This window comes from Lemur catta, chromosome 1, assembly GCF_020740605.2.
Source record: "Lemur catta isolate mLemCat1 chromosome 1, mLemCat1.pri, whole genome shotgun sequence".
Taxonomy (NCBI): domain Eukaryota; kingdom Metazoa; phylum Chordata; class Mammalia; order Primates; family Lemuridae; genus Lemur; species Lemur catta.
Window position 1 is genome coordinate 133,984,136 of NC_059128.1, and position 21,986 is coordinate 134,006,121.

At 41.9% G+C, this 21,986-nt stretch overlaps 1 protein-coding gene across 1 annotated transcript in view; it reads right to left on the reverse strand.

Annotated features, from left to right (window-relative positions):
* C1H10orf67 (chromosome 1 C10orf67 homolog) overlaps nucleotides 1-21,986 on the reverse strand; it is a 78,568-nt gene that overhangs the window by 40,277 nt on the left and 16,305 nt on the right. The window contains exons 5-8 of the mRNA XM_045556868.1: nucleotides 14,149-14,304; nucleotides 7,807-7,954; nucleotides 6,615-6,673; nucleotides 2,055-2,120 (exon numbers count right to left, since the gene is read on the reverse strand). Of these exons, the coding sequence (XP_045412824.1) occupies nucleotides 2,055-2,120; nucleotides 6,615-6,673; nucleotides 7,807-7,954; nucleotides 14,149-14,304 (429 nt within the window). The remainder of the gene's footprint in view (nucleotides 1-2,054; nucleotides 2,121-6,614; nucleotides 6,674-7,806; nucleotides 7,955-14,148; nucleotides 14,305-21,986) is intronic.

The window sequence follows — 21,986 nt, forward strand, 5'->3', positions numbered from 1 at the left end:
TGTCTATACTGATCATGCATCTTTACTACCAGCTCCTTGACTTTTTACGTTATGCTCTTAATAAGCCAGAAAACAAATTGTATTAAGAAACAGTAATAGATTATCATAAAACCAAAACCTTTCAGTGGGAAAGCTTTTTTTTTTTTGAGACAGAGTCTCACTCTGTTGCCCGGGCTAGAGTGAGTGCCGTGGCATCAGCCTAGCTCACAGCAACCTCAAACTCCTGGGCTCAAGCAATCATCCTGCCTCAGCCTCCCGAGGAGCTGGGACTATAGGCATGTGCCACCATGCCCAGCTAATTTTTTCTATATATATTTTTAGCTGTCCATATAATTTCATTTTTACACAATGACTGGGGTCAACTCCACTTTCTCCCCCTCTCCCTTGTCTGGGCAATCACAAGTCCTGGAAAAAAAGCAGTCTAGCAAGAAATAAAGGAAGCCCAAATAGCAACAAGCCAGCCTCCCTCCCAGGGAATAACAGAATGGCTTGTGGGGAGTGAGAGGAGAGGGCAGGTTCAAAATAGTGACCTCTGTTGGGCCCCAAGCAGGTATGTGATGGAAACTTCGGTCACAAGAACCTCAACTCCACTCCCTCTCCTGAAAACAAGAACCCCCAAACTAGTTCTGAGCGTCCTGAAGGCTCTTGCGCTGTCATGAGGTTTGTGGTGCAGACTCTTGCTGCTTGGCAACAGGTTTGTGGCTCAACAAACCTCTAAACCACAAAATAAAACGTGATTGGTTCCCCCGTGGGGAATACAATAGCACCCGTTCAAGGCTTACAGTTAAAATAAATAGGCAAAGTAATTGAAAGAGTGAGGAATCTGCTCCAAGTATGAGCACAAATTCACTGATTGAGTAGTTTTAATTTCTTTTCTATTGCTGCTAAAAAACTAACAATATAACATCGGCTTCCCACTCTCTAAAAACACTTTCGATTTTAATGACAATATGCACATTTAGTTGTTTGTTTTCAGAAGCAAAGCCCAGACTTTGGAGGAATGACAGAAGAGGATGGGGGGTGGGGGTAGAGGAAATCCACCAAGTAGACTCAAATCTAAAAATGGAAACTATTTTCATACACCAGGTATTTAAAAGTAGAGAGTTCAAAGCAACGTATTTGCTAACACATGGTTTTTGTGAATAACCGACCCTAATTTTTTTTTCGTTGCCTGCATTCCCCAGTTGGTTTCATAGAAGGCTTTATTGTAATCTCAGAGCATTGTTTTGCATTAATTTCTATGACAAGGAACCCAAAACACAGGGTGCTGAGAGTAACAAAACAGAGTTAGGGAAACAGTCATGACTTGGCACAAAATGTGACAAGCTGTAGAAAAGCGAAGGTTTCAATATCTGGAGTGGTGTTGATTTCCTATGAACAACCTTTTCTCTTCTAAACAGTATCATATTCTTTTCAAGCACATTTAGAACGCAAGTCAAGCTGTGTTTTATTTTTTATTATAATAAACACAGTCAGTTTACTGTAACAAAGACATACTAGTGGTGATCAGTTGAAAGCCAACATACACCCCCATAAGCTGGGCAGGGGGTGGGGGGAGAGCCTGGGGGTGGGTAGTCAACTGATAAAAGACCAGCCGTCTGGAAAGTTCTCTTAAAAGAACATAAAAAGGCAGTGTTTTCTTATGAGACTAACACAGAATGCCAAAATATCTAGCTGGGCTCTTTTTTTGTTGTCACTTATGGCAATTTGTAACTAAAAATAGCAAATCCTTCAAAATATTGGGCTCCTGTATTTGTTTTTTTTTAATCTCTATAATAAAATGCAAAAATTTTAAACACTGTTTTAAATGGTAATACTATTTCTTATGTAAGACTCTGCTACATAGTACGTATATTTATCACGGAACTACTTAAACTGCTTTCTTTAAAATGATCACTTAAAAATGTTTATAATTATACATGCACTTGGATTTTTTGATAACGGTGAAAGGAATAGTTCACAGGAACAAGTTACAAATAAAGTCTGTAAAACTTTCATGATTAAATTAAATTCCTAAATTCAAATTCATTAGGAAATAATGGAAATGATCTTACCATATCTTGGACGAGTAATTGTTCATGTTCAAGCTCATTTCTTAATCTCTCTCTACCATCCAGTAACTGAAATAGAGAAGAAATTACAATGTGCTTAAAGATGAGAACACCTGAAATCCCTTCTCAATAGCATTTAGTGAAACATTTTGATATGCGAAAATGGATCTCAATATGATCAAAGGACAAATAAAATTTCAGTGGACTATTATATTACTGTAGAATTATTATATAAGGAAACAAAATATACACAAAAAATGCCAATTTACTTACAACTTTCCTCACCCCAACCCCCCAAAATGTGACATTAATACACAATAGAACAAATCCTCATCTATCAAAAAGAACAATTTTTGTTTTACTCTTTATATGACCTATTTATCATATTTTAGGGGTTTTGTGCCATATTTATGTGCATATCGAACCATATTCATACCAATTGAAAACAGCCATTAAAAGCGTACACTGCAGGGCCGTCGTACCCATGCAACTGGCCTCAGTATTTTAAATGATTGTTTGCTATTTGCAAGTGTTATATAGGCTGGTAAAATTCAACCCTTGGTTTGGACATCCATGTGATTCAATTAACTCATGTGTTTATTCATTCAATAAACACCCCCAGTGTCACCGTCCTTGTCTCAGGACTTTATAGTTTCCCTGGTTGATCTAAGTAATCTCTCCACTGGCCTCTCTTGCTTCGGATTTTCCTCCCTCTCATTCATTTTCTTTTTGAAACACAGATCTGATCCTACCACAATGTTCAAGGCTCCTCAATGCACTCAGAAGATAATTCAAAGCTTTTTGCATGAATAATTATTCTCTGCCACTGTGCCCTGCTCCTCGCCACCCCTTTCAAATGGTTCTTGGGATACCCTTTCCTGGCCAACTCTAAGCCCTCCTCTGGGTGTCAGCACAGTGTCCTTCCTCCAGCCTTCCCTGATCCCGAACAATCCAGGCCGGGCAACCTCTGTGTGCCCCCGTAGCAAACTGCTTCCCTGCGTCCTGCTCCTGTCACCTCTGCGACTGCCATCTCTGAGTCCCGACCTGTGTCCCCACCAGAATGAAAGTCACGTGAATGGATTGCATCGTGGCAGCCGCTGGAAGATGGGCACTGATACAGCTGTTATTCCATGACTGGAATTAAAACCCAAGCGCCACTGAATTCCTTGACTGAGAGTGCTTAGCCCAGACACATGGCAGGACGTCAGCCTGCCCGGATTCAGGCTCGTTTCCAACTTATTTTGACTTGCACTCAAAGCTAAAAAAAAAAGGACACGTGGCCTCCCTGAAGGCTTCCAAGTTGCCTCATCCCCTTCTTCCGTTTCCTGCTCACTCCTCTCCTCACAGCCAGTCCCCCGCCCTGCTTCCGGCCCCCTGCAGACTCTCTCCAAACTCCCACCGCCTAGGCTTATCAGACTCCCACTCTCATTCTTGAGCCACACTGAGTCACATGTGGTTCCACAAACCCGTCTCACACCTCATGCATTCCCACACCGTACCCAGCTCTTCCGCCCTCCTGCCCACCTCCCCAAGAGGAGAGAATGAGGTTTCAGAGCTGTTTGTGAAGCCTTTCTAGAATCTTCCAGGTAAAGCCAGGTATCTCCTGTCTGTGTACACGCTCCTATTATAGTCCCAATCACACTGCCCTGTGGTTTTTTCTACCCCTCTAGACAGCAGGGGCTGTGTGTGTGTGTGTGTGTGTGTGTGTGTGTGTGTGTGTGTACACATTTTATTCTTACAGCAGTAGTGCAGGGCCTGCCACTGAAAGGCACCTAATAAACATCAATGAACTCATTGATTTAGTGAAAGCTATGAAAGAAACTGGCAAATATCAGCTCTGATTTTGTTCAATGACATGTGAACTTCTTCCCAATTGACAAAGCACTTTGACACACATCATGTCACTCTATCTCCCAGTAGGCTTGGGAGAAATGGGAGGGAGGAAGATAGGGACTGGCTCCCAGGGACCTAATGGCAGCAATGGAACAGGAGCCCAGGGTTCTAGATTCTTTCTGCCCAATACAACACGTGCCTGTATATTCAATGTCTGTGTGGAGCTGGAGCTCCAGTGCATATAGAGAGAAAAGAAAAGACAAGAGACAGGATTTTAAAAAAATGATCAAGCAAATTAGGGGTCTGTTATATTTGTCTGCAACAGAGCTGTCCAACAGAAATATAATGTGAGCCATATATATGTAATTTTGAATTTATAGCAGCCTTGTTAAAAAAGTAAAAGCAACAAGTGAAAGTAATTTTAATAATATATTTTACTTATCCCAATATATATCCAAAATATTATCATTTCAATGGGTAATCCATATGAAAAATTAATAGTGAGACAGTTCACATTTTTTATGCCAAGTAAGTCTTCAACATCCAGGGTGTATTTTTCACTTACAGCACATCTCAGTTTGGGAGCTAAGGTTTCATTGGAGATACTTTTTAAAAAAAATTTTTTTAAGGCTGGTTGTGGTGGCTCACACCTGTAATCCTAGCACTCTGGGAGGCTGAGGCCAGGAGTTCGAGACCAGCCTGAGCAAGAGCGAGACTCCCGTCTCTATAAAAGATAGCAAAAGTTAGCCAGGTATGGTGGTGTGTGCCTGCAGTCCCAGCAACTCGGGAGGTTGAGACAGCAGGATCGCTTGAGCCCCGGAGTTTGAGGTTGCTGTGAGCTATGATGACACCACTGCACTCTAGCCCGAGTGGACAGAGCAAGACCCTTCATCAAAAAAAACAAAACAAAAAATATATATATATTTTTAGAGACTAGGTACTCTATGCTGCTGCCCAGGCTAGATTTGAATCCCTGGGCTCAAGCAATCCTCCAACCTCAGCCTGAGTAGCTGGCATTACAGGCACATGCCACCATGCCTGGCTGGAAATACCTTATCTATATTTAGATTTCATAAAATGTACAGAGGAAAGAGTAGATTTAAGTTATTGAAGATATACATAATGTTTTTCCAATAGCTGAAACAAGCATCAGCTTTTAAATTTAGATGTAAAATAATTAAAAATTAAGCAGTTAAAAATGCAGCTCCTCGGTTGCAGTGGCCAAATTTCAAGTGTCTAATAGCCACATGTGGCCAGTGGCTACCTCCGGTCAGTGCAGATCTAGAAAGTTCAGGCAGCACTTCATTGACATATTTAAACTCACACAGGGCATAACCAGCCACTCAGGGGGCATGTTTCTTTCCAACTGGGGGTTTAGCAGTGAGATTTTTTTTTCTTTTGCATTAATTCCTTATTGTGCTCTTCCTAGAGAGTAGAAAGCTTATGCAATTCATTTCTACCAAGAGTAGTAGAGAGTGAAGAGCTTGAGAAACACTGCAAGTAAATGAACTGGTAATGGTTATTACGTGAAACTAGAAAGCTGAGATTTCCTTCTTAACCTTAGAAGTTGATGCCAAGAAGATTAAATGGGATTGACATTGTCACATTGCAAATAACGTGCAGCATTGAGAAAATGAAACCTCCTTGTGAAAACCTTTGAGGGATTCAGTTACCAAAGAAAGTATCTCCCAACTCTGACCCATCAGGGTAACCATTTCTTTCAAAAAATACTTCTTGGAAGTAATTTTATCTGAAACCTAAGAATATCCTGAACTGCAAAATCGGACCTGGCTGAAATCTTAAAACTGAACTTGGACACGTGTGGCGACTGAACTCTTGAAATGTGCCCAGCGGGGCTGAGGAACAGAATTTTTCATTTTGTCTCATTTTAATCAATTTTGACTTAAAAATGCATACTCAGTTCAGTTGCTGGGAAACATTTAGGTTTATTAGGAATACTTTGGGGAATGTGAATCTGCTTTTTCATCTGTCAATTTTATGAGCTCTAAATACATTCTCATTCTATTCATCATGCAAAGAGCCTATTTCAGTGTGTCCAGCACGGTGCTCAGGCCCAGGAATACACCAGGAACCGAGATTGTGCAGGCTCTGCCCTCGTGGAGCTTACCGTAGGGCAGGGAAGACCGACCACAGCAGCAAGGCATTTGGCGGCTACAGCAGGGAAGCACAGAGCTCAGCAAGAATGAAACAGAGGTGCCGCCCCTGCACGGGAGGCAAGAACTGCTATGATCCTGCTGCCTTAGGTGCATTAGGAAATCTTGACTTTCATGATACCAAAAGAATTCCCTACTCTAAATTAAGATTGACCAGATAACACAAACCCAGCTCATTCATGCATAGAAAAATGAACATCAACCAACATCTGATCTGAACATGAGACTGCTCATTCTTCATCATATAATTTTTTTCTACAATAGCAAGCACATCTTTGGACTTCCCAGTGTCATCGTGTAACTTTTTTGGTTCCGTACAGTCAACAAGTAGATGCTCTGTTGTCCTGAATAAAATAAGTATCTATACATCAATGAGTTTTCAAGACCAATTCCCTGTTCATTAGTAGTCACTCTACCCAAATAGTGGACAGAGATTAAATATATAAATCAACTTTCCTCTGCGTCATAAGGCATTCTGGACACAGTGTTATTTGGCCAATTATGCTGATAGTTCAATTGAAAAGAGTCATTTATCAATGTAAAAATGTTACAGTACCTTTTGAATAGTTCTATGATCCGTATCTGCCTTCTCTTTCAGAGTTATAACTTCATCTTCTGTAAACAAAAGGAAAGAGAGGCCAACCATGAAATTACAAGCTTATGGCCCCTGTATTCAGACGGCCTGCTTCAGGGCAGACCTCGAGCCACTGGCAGGCATGGTGGACGCAAGTCCTAGCAGGACTGTGACCTTCACAACTGCCCTTGACATTCACAGCCTTCTTCCTGCTGTTCAGACGGCTGGTCAGATAGGGATTAAGAAGTAAGTTCAAGATCCAAGTGTGGCTGAGGGCTAAAAGCTTTTCATCAATACTAGCAAGGGACATTTTGCTGTTAGTCACAGCCAATACAAAGTGCTTTAGCAGGTGGCATTTTATGACTCAATAAGAACAACCAAAACCTGAAAAAGCCTTCCCAGACCACATCAAAGGAGAATGGAACCATACTGGCATGGTATAATTTTATATTCAAGGGATACTATAATATATCTCACTTTAGGGATGTTTTACTATACATTTTTTATTGCCTGCTCATGGCTTTTTATACTGTAGATTAAGGACAACATTACATAATTAACATAAATACAAAGATAACAGTTAAGTGAAATAATACTTTAAAGGACTCTAACTTGAGTGACGTAAATGCAATTTTCACCAATGTTTATGGCATGAAAGAAGAGAGGTATAAAGTATACAAATGGAATTTTGTATTTAAATTTCATATCAAAAATTGAAGATAATTAGTACGTGGTAGCATATTTTTCTGCAGGGCTAACTCTGGTTGGTTCCCCACAAAGCATATTCCAATATATATTCTTAAGTAATTAAATGTTACCAAAGTTCAGATGATCAGTTAAGCATATAAAACAAATCAGTAAAAGTTTGTATCTGTTTATATTTCTAAGTGAAGTTGAGCACCGATTAGCACATTTTTGCAAAGGGCAATGTGTGGCTTGAAAAAAACACCCTGAGTTAGCATGACCTGGCTTAGGAGTACAACTGTATATAACTAAATCCTCTGTCCTAAGCAAGGAATGCTATGTTCAATGAAAAGCAAAAATGGCTACCAAATTGATATTTTTAAATGTAGACAACCAAACAAATGTACGCTTGGCAAAGCCAAACATAGTTATGAATTTTACGAAGTGCCCAATGTATATATTTTTCTCCCAAGAGATTCCAAAATGTTACCTAATTCTGAATTTTCTTTTATGTTGAGTCGGACTTCCTCCTCAAGCTCTGAAATGATTTGAAGCAGTCTCTCATTTTCCGCTCTGCACTCCAAATTTTCCTTTTCAAGGGTTGACTTTGTGGAGCTGGTATCTCTGGCCAAAGAGCCCTGAAAGATGGGGAATTGCATATTCCTAAGCAGGGAGCCAGGCATTTAAATATGCAACGCCAGGACAATGCGGATACAGAAGAGCTATCATATAATTTTCTGAATTCTATTACACACTTATAATATGAATAGGAAAAAGGAAGGAGACGACATAGAGCTTACTGGAAGAAAGGCTACAGTACATTCTGCACAAAGACCCCAACACATGGGGACACTTTATTGACAGGAATAATGCATATCATATTGTTTGTGTGCCCTCATCATTCAGGTCAATTCATTATGGAGGCTGTGTCTGGGGAGGCAGCTGGGGCCCCTCCACCCACACGTCCCTCTGTGTGTGTCTGAAGTGCCGTCCGCCTGTAACTAGGCAGGCTGGGGAGCTCAGGATGGGCAGCGCCAGGGGGTGGCGAAGTGCATGGCTAAGGAGGGGGCCTTGTTGCCTTTGTGGCATTTCCCAGTGTCAGCTCTGCCAGTGTCAGGAGGAGCACATCACATGTCAAAGTGGTGACGTTTTCAGGCTGGGAGCCGCATGGAGCCCATCAGGCACACGGATATCCCCACAGTTGGTTTTCTGCTTGGCGGAGGAGCCACCCAGAGGCAATTCATATTCTGAACATTAACATGGCTTTGCATGCCTGTCACCCGGGGACTGTGCAGGCGTTTAATGCTATTGAAGACCTCGGTTTAAATCTCTATGCAAACAGTGATTACCTTGTAAGAAGGTTTCAGGATAACTTACAACAAAAGACTTTAAAGTTATAGTTTTAGGAAAGCAAACTCATTTACATTTTTATTATGTGCGTCTTTTGTTTAAATCTTGCCATGTCCATTATGGGAGAGGCTTTTTCTTACGCAATAGAAGCTTATTGGGACAGCTACTCTTTTTTTCTTCTTCTTCTTGTCTGTTTCAAAGCTATTGAAAACATCTGAATATACTCCCTTATGGTTGTCTAGATTTTACTGGCACGGATTTTTTTTTTTGTAAAAAAATTAAGATGTAATAAGTTGAGGAAGCTGGTGCAGAAGTTTAGACATCATTGTGGTAAAATATTAAGCTGATTATTCAGTCTTAACACATTAAAGAGTCATTATATTATTATGCCAAACATAGAAGATTCTATATGCCTTGCTTCAAAATTACTATAGACACTAAAAATGCTTTTGAACTTTAAAGTAACCTTCAGGTGAACTATAACTTATTCTTTTTGCAGTAATTCCATGATTGCAAGTAAATAAGAATAAAATCTACCCTCAAAACCAAAATCATTTCTCTCAGTATAGTGTTTTCCTTTTGGAACCATACTTTTATTTAACTTTAGGGAGATGTGCAAGTAGATTATTAAAATGTTTTCCCCATGATCGTAATGTTTTGAAAGAAAAATAAGTGGTCAGAATGTTTTGTAGTATGTTAATAAACTTAAGAAATAAGTGAATAAAATTATATATGGGATATTTATATATATCAGAGTTAATAGTATTTAAAATACGTTGTTAAACTTTGCACTAAGCTCAATTACAAATCATGATTTTGATTCAGCATTTCATTTAAATCATTTGAGCCCAATTCATTCTTCACTAATGAGAACTAACAAGTCTAGTAAGTAGTTAATAAACAACAGTTTCCTTAATAAAGGAAGAATCCCAGTCATTAATTTCTTGTCCCACATTGTTCAATTTGAGGCGATCACAGAATGCATTAATAGACTAAAAGGATTTTTTAAAAACAAACGAACAAGCAAACAATACTGGCCTTAATAGGCTTAAGCACACGTTTCTCTTAACAGTGGCAGAATATGAACATCCACAGAGGATTACATAAGCCCCTATTATCGTAAACTAAAGAAGAACTATTGGAATTAATCAGATGAAGTGTAAAATTTACAAGTGGTAGCAGCTAATACCTAAATACGTTTTCCAAGAATCTCTTTGTATGAAAGCAGAACGCAACGAAAACACATTGAATTTGAGGTTTTTGCTACAAGTAGCAATCCTCGGCCCCTGTTCTCGTGAGGTTAACCTTTAGCTCTGTCCCCACCATCTGTCAGCTGTGGGAACTGCAAGTAATTAACTATTCAGACGCCACAGCAACGAGGACACTCATTAGCAAAATGAACAAAGGGGTAGTTCTGGGCTGCTATGGTCCTCTGTTACACTCTGAGTGGCAGGTTTTGTGGTGGTGTTCCTTCTGCCATCTGCCCACACTGCTAGTTTTGGCTTGCTTAAACCGCAAGACTTCCCTAAAATAAACTGCATTAATAAAATGAGGTTAAGAAGGATGGAGATCATTGAAAGGTGGTTAACTGGGTGTAGCTATTTAAAGCCACATTATGCTCTAGGAGAGATCGTGTGTGATCCATGATCATTGCGGAACTTTAAATTTATAAAGGAACTTGCCAATCTCAAGTTTTCCTATCATATTAGGAAAACTAGGACTTCAAGTGGTGGCCTAGGTGCTATTTCTCTTGTGCATACTCATAAGACATGCAAAAATTACTGTTCCCAGGTTTCAGAATCCCAAATTGAATCTTGAAAGAATCAGGTCTGAAAACAGGTGTTACCAAGACCCATAGTGTGGTCTGTGGACCAGGAGTCTCGGTAGCACCTGGGAACTCATTGGAAACGTAGACTTCTCAGGCCCCAGCCCAGACTTACTATGTCAGAATCTGCATCTAACAAGATCTGCAGGTGATTCGTACAAGCGGTAAAGTCTGAGAGGTCCTGGTTCAGAGCAGTTTATGTGCTTTCTCAGCCATTTCACTTCTGCAATACTGGTGTTTCATTCCGCAGGCTGCATGCACGGCACTTGGACATCTCAATGTGGTGCTGGGGGAGGGGTGGGGTTCTGACGCATGCCCACGACTCGCGACAGCCGCAGAGAAGAGCAGGTGCTTTCCCAATGAGTGACAACCAGGAAAGTGGCACACCGGGGCAGCGCAGCCCTGCAGAGCTGCCACTCTTGAATGACAGCTCTGTTTCAGAGCTGCCGGCAACAAGCAGATTCATGCACCAGTGGAGGAGGGTGGATGGGTGATGGCTGCGTGGTGCATTCGTGTTGGGGTAAGAAAGAAAAATGAAAAGTCTATTCAAAAATGCCAATTGCAATTGAAATTAAAACACATGCGCACACGCACACACACACACACACAAACGCACACTCTGACGGGCTAACCTCATTTATAAATTCTCAAGGGGATTAGTCAACGGACAGCCGGGAGAGCTGTAACTACAATGGTATGCAGCTGAGTCACAGTGGTTTCCCACAGAATAAAACCTGAAAATCTTATCCCTGGAGTGAAGTTAGTTGCTCTTGGGAAAAGTCAACATGGAGCATCTTCTGGCCTTTGCATGATGCTTCTGTAGATCAAAGAGCCTCCTTTTCTGGCTTCCATTTTGTCATAAATATAATTTAAACTGTTTCTCAAACTTTTCTTTTGCTATTACATTCTTAGCATGTTTCTCTCAGAAACAGAGCAGGAGAGATACTATGACTGTTTATTAACTATAAAGCTATTTATGTAATTCGATTACCAGTGAGAATGAACTAGATAACTTCAGATAAACTAAATAAAGCTTGTCTATTTCAGGTGTCTTCAAGTTATTTCCATTGCTACTTTGACATTTTTAATTGTTTCTCCAAATTCTTTCAAAACTCATTCCCAATACTTGGCATCTCAAGGGGGGTTTTATACCACTAGAGGGGGCAGTTGTATAAGATGAAATTTCAAATTAAAAAGAGCATCTAGAATTTAAGCGGCAAGGAGTAAAGATATATAACTCTTACATACCCATAATAATGAAAAGCAATAAAAAAGACCAAAAAAGTATTTTCTATAAGTTTATTTGATAGAACACATGATCTGCTCTGTGGCATGCATGTCTGTGTTCTTGAAATATACCCTAGTGTGCTTTTTGTCACCTTCAACGGGGGGTGGGGGGGGTGAAGGGCAGAGCCACATGTTTTGTTGGGGTCCCTGGGAGGAACCTTAACCCCTGTTTATCAGAATGACCTCTCCTTCCTCAAATCATGGTGTGCTTACAGAAATCCTAATGTGGTCTCCTTGGGGGTAAATTATAGTGGAATAACTAGGGTATCATGGATGCCATCGCGAGCCAGAGAACAGGCTCCCCTTGCTGGCCTCCTCCCAAAGACACTGCCCCTCCTCATTCCTTGCCCAGAACATCCAGACAGACCAGTTACCAGTTGAGAAAAACACTTAGAGGTGTAAACATTTCAGAGTGGAAAGGAGTTCTCTTACCAAATTGGGGTATTCTCAACAGTCCAGATGTCTGTATGGTAGATTTCATGGAACATAAACCAGACGGTTATAAGGACTTGTGCATTGCTTCATAATAACTAGAATATATACACTAATCTTTCTGCTAAGAACTCAGAGCAATTCACATTCCATACAGCAAGTATCCTTACCATAACTCTACCTTAGCTAGGCATGTAATCACTCTGCAATTCACAAATGGGAAACAATCAAAAATGTCTTGCTACATCTACACTGGATATCTTTTGCCCAAGGCAGGATTAAAGGCCAACTATTATAGTTTTTAATCTTTTCTATTAAATTATTTTCTCCAAAAAATGAAAGTTAAGTGTAGAAAGTTTTAAAAGAGTAAATGCAAAAAATTTATTAGATCTATGCTAAAGACACTACACCATATTGCTTAGAAGGTGCTCAGTTTTTTTCTAGAACATAAAGAATTCTAATAGATTAACAAAGTAAACCCTCCTTCAGTAGTTAGTAAACAAGGTGCTTTAGAATGGTTTGTGTTGAATTCGTTATCTCTCATAACCCTGAAGTTTTAAATAAGAATACTAGTGTGGGACTTAGACAAACCATAGATTGTACTTAAAGGGACCAGCAACCCACAAGTGTTTCTTCCGAGTGTTGACATTTTCACGTATAAATTCCCAGATTCTCCTGTGCCTATGTCTGCATATGTCAGTATTTCTATGTGTGTATATTCATATGTTTTTAAATATCAATACATTATAACAAAATATAATAACATAATCTGTACACTATAATATAATCTATACATTTTATATATTCATATATATAGATTCATTACAATCTTTAATTCTCATTATAGAGCAAAAAGCCCCATTCCATATGTGGGCTTTGGATTCAGGTGGACCTCGGGTCACATGCCTTCTTTCCCATTTACTAGCTGTGTGTCTGTGGGGAAGTTACTTAACCACCCTGTTTCTGTTTCCTCACCTGTAAACCGAGCTGTGAGAATGAGAAGAGATACCACTGATGAAGCACCTGGTAGCTGTTAGTTGGTATTCAATAGATTTGCATTCCTTCTGGGTTCTGGCATCTCTGTTGGCCTTTCCTAATCAAATGATCAGCATCTTGTTCTTAGAACCTAATAATGAAACCCTCTCTAGCTCTGGACTGCGATTGGCCCTGAGACAGCTGGTGGCTCAGAGCTGCCATGAGATGGAAATAAATTCACTCTCGGGATCCACACTTTCCAGAGCCCTTAACATTCTCCTCCTTGGCAGGAGCTTGGGCTCTCCTCTCTGCTTTCTTGCTCCTGTCGGTGCTTTTTCTCAGTAGAGCAGTAGAGCAGCTCCCGGCTCCCATTGCAACTGGGAGAACTAAGGAGTAAAAACCCGTGATATTTGCCTTCTTGAGATTTCTATTCGAAGGTCATTCTGTTCCAAGTTGGCTTCCTGAAAGCTACGACTTAGAAACATGAGCGTGGGAGTTTTCAGAATCACAAAAACCCACTTACGAACTCTTCTAGAGTAGGAAATTTTTTGCAGTGGGAGGCTGGTTATTTTATTTCCATTATAAATAAAAGTTGAGAACAGTCACATCACTCCTATTCTATTATTATAGGTTTTCTAGAAAAGGCCACTGAGCAGAAAAGTGTTGGACTGGCTTATATTACAGAGAGATACCCAGGATAAATCATTTGGGTTTCATTTATTCTTAATCCAAGCTTTGAGCAATTTATGACTCTATTTACACATATTAAAATTAATTATTCTTTGCCTTAAGCCTTACAAATTTTGGATGAGGGAGGAAAGGATGGGTAAGTTCACACCTAACGGGTACAATGCACACTATCTGGGTGATGGACACACAACTTTGACTCAAACTGTTCAAAAGTAATTCATGTAACCAAAACGTTTGTACCCCCGTAATATTCTGAAATAATAAAAAACTCACACGTCTTAGAAATCCATATTCTTCATATTGGTCTAGTTCTTCTTCTAACTCCTTAATAATGTCTTCTTTTTCTCTCAGTTTTCTTGACAAAATATTCATTTTGACAGTATTTGCATCTTGCAAAGCAACCACCTCTTCTTCTACCTCAAAGAATTGCTGAGGGTGGGGAGGGGAAGCAGCGTTAAAAATTAGACACTAAGCTAGCACCACCACAAACCATTTTGTGTTTTCTTTAAGCTATTGCTTTATGAAGTGGGTTATTTTTGTAGCTTGAACACAACTTTAGCAAACAGCTTTATACTGAAATATATGCTAAAGTATCATGTGAACTAGCACAATATCATGCTATAAAACACATAGCATATTAGATTACTCTAATTGTATCAGGCACCCAAATAATAATAGTAGAGAGCAAGATGGCGGAAGAGGGCCCCCCATGTATATTTCTCCACAGCAACAAGAATTTCGCAGCTATCTACGAACAAAAGTGCCTCTGTGGGAGCTTTGGGACCCAGGCAGTACATTGCAAAAGCTTGGTGGAGCCCAAGACAGTTTGGAAGGGCAGGCTCACTGACTGTGGTCCCACTTACAGACCCAGAAATGGCCTCATTCTTCTGTGAACTTGGCTACAACCCTGTCTGGCCTTGATCCTATCACCAGAACAATCCACCAAGAAACCCAGGAGGAGTCACATTCACCTGTGTCTCTGGTGACAGCTGTGGACCCTGAATTGGCCCCATAACTCAGCTGGGGCCCACTCAGCTGCAGTTTGAGAGAGTCCTGCCTGCTCAGGGATCCACCGGGAGTCATGCCCATCCATGCCCTTGGAGAAAGGCTTGGTGACCTGAGTTCCACAGCAGATCTTGCAATGGCTGTGTCACTTGGCCGCAGGCCCTCTCAACCGTGGTCTGAGTGCAGTTCTGCCCACTCAGGGGCCTGCCCAAAGGTATGCCAGTCCATGCCCTCAGAGGCAGGCCCATCGACCTCAGGGATTCCTATTTTACTAAAATCATTACAACTCATAATTATCGTTATTTATTTTGATGCATGAATTTTTCCAAATTGCCCAGGGAAGGACTCCCCTATAAGCTTACTCGTGTGTCCTTCTGACACGTCCTCATCATTTTCTGAGCATTTCCTTGCTTCTGTTACAACAGAATGTTACAGGTTCTTCTTCCATTGTCCCTGCCACAGCCCTGGAGCTGTCATCCCTTTCTCCAAAAGAGCCCTGGTTTCTCTGAGTGTAGTTGGCATTTAAAAACTAAGAGCTAGGCCGGGCACGGTGGCTCATGCCTGTAATCCTAGCACTCTGGGAGGCCGAGGCGGGTGGATTGCTCTAGGTCAGGAGTTCGAGACCAGCCTGAGCAAGAGTGAGACCCTGTCTCTACTAAAAATAGAAAGAAATGATTTGGACAGCTAAAAATCTATATAGAAAAAATTAGCCGGGCATGGTGGCGCATGCCTGTAGTCCCAGCTACTCGGGAGGCTGAGGCAGTAGGATCGCTTAAGCCCAGGAGTTTGAGGTTGCTGTGAGCTAGGCTGATGCCACAGCACTCACTCTAGCCCAAGCGACAAAGCGAGACTCTGTTTCAAAAAAAATAAAAAAAAAAAAAATAATAAAAACTAAGAGCTGAATGCTAGGTGTGCTCATCGCCATAGGGGGTCATTGCCTCTGTGCCCTCTCCATAGACAGAATTAGAAAATATACACATGTATGTAGACACATACAGACACACACATATACATACACCTATATATTCACATATCTCTATCTATATCCGTGATGATTAATTTTCTATGTCAGCTTAGCTAGGCATGGCGCCCAGATATTTGGTTGAATATCAGTCTAGATGCTGCTGGTATTTTTCAGATGAGATTAACATTTAAATTGTAGACTTTGAGTAAAGCAGATCACCCTTCGTACCTCCACTGCGTGGATGGGTCTCACCCCATCAGTTGAAGGCCTTCAGAGAAAAAGACTGAGAACCCCCAGAGAAGAAGAAATTCTGCCAGCAGACGGCCTTCACACTCGGGCTATAAGATTAACTCTTTCCTGGGTCCCAGCTGCTGGCCTGCATTGCAAATTTTGGACTTGCCGTCACCTACAATTGTGTGAGCCAATTCCTTAAAATTTCTCCCCTCCCCTCCCCTGTTCTATCTCTCTCTCTCCCTATTGGCTCTGTTTCTCTGGAGAACACTGATTAATACAATATCTGTATCTAAAGATGATAAGGCCATATCAGTACCTCCAACTCCAACCTAACACCAGTGCTTATCGTGGCCTGTCTCCTTTCCATGATATAAGCCTTGTCGTGGCAGTAAGAAAACGCTCCCATCATGCTCAGCGCACTGCACATGTGCTCATCCCGCCTCTCTGCAGCCGCCCTCCCAACCACACTGCACCACCCAGCACTTGGCTGCGACGCAGGGGAATGGGAAGGGAAAGGAGGTAGGAACATGTCTTTGATCTCTTAATTCACAAAGACAAGAGAATGTTATTTGGGACTTTCCTTTGGTCTTGCAAGAAAAATTAATATCTGCACCTTCATTTCCTTTTTGGCATTTGAAAGTAGAAAAGGGAGCATAACTGTGCCATTAGCTTTTTATTATTAGAGTAATTTTATAATGTCATTTGACCTCATGTGCAAAACCTCTTGATAGAAGATATTGGACGGCACCACTGGACATGACCTGGGTGAGAATAGACTACAAAATCAAGTCTCAGCTTTGGGTACAAAGTGGCTGTTATCAGGGTTCTCCAGAGAAACAGAACCGGTAGGATATAGATATAAATATAGATGTAGATAGAGAGATATGAGGTGGCTTATTAGGGGAATTGGCTCACATGATCATGGAGGCTGAGAAGTCCCATGAGGTGCCATCTGCAAGGCAGAGACCCAGAAGAGCCAGTGGCATGGCTTGGTCCAAGTCTGAAGGCCTGAGAACCAGGAGAGCCATTGATGCAAGTCTCAGAGTCCAAAGGCTGCAGAACCTGGAGTCCTAACGTCCAGGCGTAGGAGAAGATGGATGTACCAGCCCCAGTAGACAGAGAGAGACAGCAAATTTGCTTTTCTTTTGCTGTTTTGTTCTATCCAAACCCTCAGCTGATTGCACAGTGTCTGCCTTCACTGGGTGAGGGTGGAACTTTCTTACTCAGTCCCCTGATTATAATGTCAATCTCTTCCAGAAACACTCTCACAGACATACCCAGAGATACAGTTGACCCTTGGGTGGGGGTTAGGGGTGCCAAAGCCCTGCACAGTCAAAAATCCACATATAACTCTTGCCTCCCCCAAAACCTAACTACTAATAGCCTACTGTTGGCCAGAAGCCTTACTGATAACATAAAGAGTCAATTAACTCATATTTTGTACATTCCATGTATTATATACTGTATTCTTACAATAAAGTAAGCCAGAGAAGAAAATGTTGTTGAGAAAATCATAAGAAAGGGAAATATATTAACTATTCATTAAGTGGAAGTGGATCATCACAAAGGTCTTTACTGTTGTCATCTTCATGTTGAGCAGGCTGAGGAGGAGGAGGAGGAGGAGGAGGAAGAGGAGGGGTTGGTCTTGCAGTCTCAGGAGTGGCAGAGGCAGAAGAAAATCCACATATAAGTGGACCCACACAGTTCAACCCATGTTGTTCAAGGCTCAATTGTGATGCTTTACTAACTATCTGGGTATCCATTAATCCAGTCAAGTTGACCCTGAAAATTAACTATCACAGTGGCCTTGGAGCTAAATGTAAATAAAATAATGCACCCTTCTAACCCAAAGCAGAGTCTTCTGGGGCACCACTGGACTCAGGACCCCCGGACAATCAGTGGTTGGTCTTGGGGGCTGCATCACGAAGGTGGTAGCAGGGCTTTCCTGACAGATGGACGATCTCCTCTGCACCAGGGCACAGACACACCCCTGGTTAATCACAGGCTAAATGGTTTAGTTCACTGTGTTAAGAGAAGATGAAAATCCATTGAGTATTGCTTCCTTCCATGTGAGTGACATCCTTTAATGTAACATTCTTGCCTTCTCTCCATGCAATTATTCACCTTGGAATTATTCACCTTGAAAGAAGACCTTTGGTCATATATTGGCCAAGCCCTTCCTGTCCCCCTTTTCCTCTGGGGCAAGTGCTGCAGGAGCACACGCTCTGCCCTGGCAGGAGGAGACGGCCTGTGCTCACCGCTGCCCAGTTCTGGTGTTTAACGTCAGGTACCTGCCACCTTCTCCAGCACCTCCTTTATCAAGCAAACACGTGACCTCCATCTTACATCTTCTCAACTTCATTTTCAACCTGTCTAGAACTTTTGTGGTGAAGCAGGGTATTATTTATTGAGTCTCATAAATGCCCCAATAATTTCTATCTTTCAAAGTTGCAAATCTAAGCATGTCATTAAAACTGCTTGGGGCCAGGCATGGTGGCTCACGCCTGTAATCCCAGCACTTTGGGAGGCTGAGGCGGGAGGATCACTTGAGTTCAGGAGTTCAAGACCAGCCTGGGCATCATCAGTGAGACCCCATCTCTCCAAAAAAATTTTAAAACTGCTTAGAATTCTATAACGATTCTTTGATGTCTTTGAGATAAAATATAAAAATGCCTTAGCTTAAGTTTCCTGTTTCACCTCTCGCCACTTTCTGCAGATCTTTTGTCTTCCAGCTGTATCAAACCATTGTCAGTTCTCTGACTGTGCCATGCATCTTAATGCCTCCTTGCTATCAAATAGGCCACTCTCTCTGTCTTCCTGCTTTCTTCCCCAAACATTAATCATCCTCCAAGGCTCAGCACGGGAATCACCTTCTCTCAAGAGTCTTCCTTAACTATTCTGCCAAACTGTCAGGAAGAGTTAGGTATCCCTCAAGTGCAATCCTCTGATGTGAACTGTAATTGTGAGTTTCTTATCTGTCTTGACCATCAGATTATGAACAACACGAGTGCAAGGACTGCTTGTGTCTCTGCTACAAAATCAGATGATGGATAAATGAATCAACAGTCGAGTTCTTCTATGTGCCAGGCTCTCTGCTAGGAGAAGAGTGCAGAGAGGAATAAGACTCAGTCCCTGCCCCACAGGGACAGTCTAGGGGAAAGATCAACACATAATGAATAAATGTGATACCGTTCAGCATGACTATCATTCAGAGAGGAAGAGCAAGGAGGAAAATCATGTGAAAATTCCAGGGAGGCAACTAATAACTTAAGGTGTGCAGAGGGAGGCAGGTGACTACTTAGTGTGCTTGACAGTAAAATTTTTAGCCAAGAAATGGAAAGAGATAAAAGTGTAAGGGCCTTCTGTACCTTCTTAAGGGGCTTGAACTTTATCCTACAGGTATGAAGGAAACACTAAAGGATATAAACGGGCAGGATGTGATAGGACTTGTGTTTCAAAAGACAGCTCAGGTAGCTGGGCAGACGATGGTCTTAATAAAGTCCAGAAGGGATGAGAAGGCAACAGCCATGAGCCAGGCAAGCGATGCTGGCGGCCTGAACTAGTTCAGAGGCAAGAAAACGAGAGATGGATTTAGGAGGTAAAAACAGGCAGGATTTCATGGCTCACTGAATATGCAGGGCGAATTTGTTATTTATTGCTGAGTAGCAGTTCTACCACACAGGCAGTGGCTTAAAACACACACGTTTATTATCTTACAGTTTCTGTGGGTCAGGAATTCATGTGCAGCTTAGGTGGGTCTTCTACTCAGGGTCCCACAAGGCTGTAATTAAGGTGTTGTTCAGGGCTGTGGTCTCATCTGAGGCTCAGTTGGGAAAGGATCTGCTTCCGAGCTCACTCAGGCTGTTGCAAGAGTTCACTTTCTTGCAACTACAGCACTCAGGGCTCCAGTTTCTTGCTGAGCCAGAGGCTGCCCCCCCCGCTCTTTGCCACCTGGAGTCTTCCAACATGGCCTCTTGCTTCCTCCAAGCCAACAGAGGAGAGAGAGAGACTCTAGCAAGAAAGCTGCTACACTCTTATGGAACATAAATTACATAGAGCCCTCCACCTTTGCTGTATTCTCTTGATTAGAAGCAAGAATTAAATAGATTTAGAAACTTGCTCCCTAGCTGAAAAAAAAAAAATGTGCAGGTACTTGTGTCCTTAACTGGTCTCCAGAGGGCAGCAAAGAGTCATTTACGTTGTCCTCCCTACCAATAGTACATACAGGACTCCGGTTGTATCTTCAAGTCTCTTCTGTCCTTTCTTATGACTAAGCCTTGACAAACTGGGTGGCCAGGATTAAAAAGCCTGTCTGAGGTCATGGGTCAAAGCGATGCCAACAAGCCAAAGGAAAGATTCATATAATGACTTTAATTTAATTTAATATAAACAATTTTTTCCTTAGATAAGGCAACTAACCACAATGAACACACCGTTGGTTAAGCGGATCTAGCCAGCACATGTTTATGAAAAACTGATAAATATGAAGAATTTAATCCTTTCATGACTTTCTCTGCCCCTAGAAGTATAAAAAGTATATACAAAGAGTGATATTCATTATTCAGCCATATTTTTTGCATATTTGATACACATTAGAAATACATTAGTGTCCCAGAAACTGCTGAAGACACAAAGGACTATAAAAGTATGTTTTTTAGGCTGGGCGTGGTGGCTCACGCCTGTATTCCTAGCACTCTGGGAGGCCGAGGTGGGAGGATCGCTAGAGGTCAGGAGTTCGAGACCAGCCTGAGCAAGAGCAAGACCCCGTCTCTACTAAAAATAGAAAGAAATTATATGGACAGCTAAAAATATATATAGAAAAAATTAGCAGGGCATGGTGGCGCATGCCTGTAGTCCCAGCTACTCAGGAGACTGAGGCAGTAGGATCGCTTGAGCCCAGGAGTTTGAGGTTGCTGTGAGCTAGGCTGACGCCACGGCACTCTAGCCCGGGCAATGGAGTGGGCAACAGAGTGAGACTCCATCTCAAGAAAAAAAAAAGAAAAGTAAGTTTTTTAAAAATCAGAGAATTCTGACTTACTCTCCCACCGTAAACAAAAAGAATTCTGGATAAGACAGACTAAATGCATCTATGAGCTGATAAGAAAGTCAGGAATACTTAGACCAAGATTAAGCAAATGCAGAAGCCCAGGGAAGTATGCACAGCACTGAGCTGGCCTCCTTTTCAGGGCATTGCTAAGCCAGGTAAATTGAGCTGTGGCTTGCAACTCTGTACAGGGCAGAGGGAAGAAGAGACCATGCCTAGGTCCCCCTCAGAGCGGAGATTCTACATACTGGGAGACCACCCATTAAAGCTGGGACACCAGAGGGCCAGCCTTCCAGTGTAAGAATGAACTAGAAGTAACCACCTGGAACCCTGTACCCACTCCCACCCCCTCTCCTGGAATTGGCTCCAAAGAGCAAACATTCCGAGAGTGTGAGGATGAAGCTTCAAGGTTTCTTTTGACCCAGACTTGGAAGTTGTGCGGCTTCCCTTCCTCCGCATTCTGTGCTTATGAGCAAGTCACTAAGGCCAGCCTTGAGTCAAGGGAGGGGAATTAGACTCCACCTCTGACCAGAGAGAAGCAAGGCAATGTTGCAGAAGAGCAGGTGGGTGGGAGATGGTGTCAAGGCCAACTTTGGAAGCACGATTTGGCACAAGGACTGCTGATAGAGCAATCCACCCTGGGATGTTTTTACCTGCGAGTAACTAACAGCCAACTGACAGTGGCTTGAACACTGAGGGGTTGTTATCTCATGAATAAATGGGCAAGAGGTAGGGCGAGTCCAGGGTTACTTTCATTGCTCATGATGTCACCAGGGATCCTCCTGGTCTATATCTTTCCACTTTGCCATCTCAGCACATCCAGAGCATCTCAGTCCTTGGTTCCAGTGAGCTACACTGATTCCA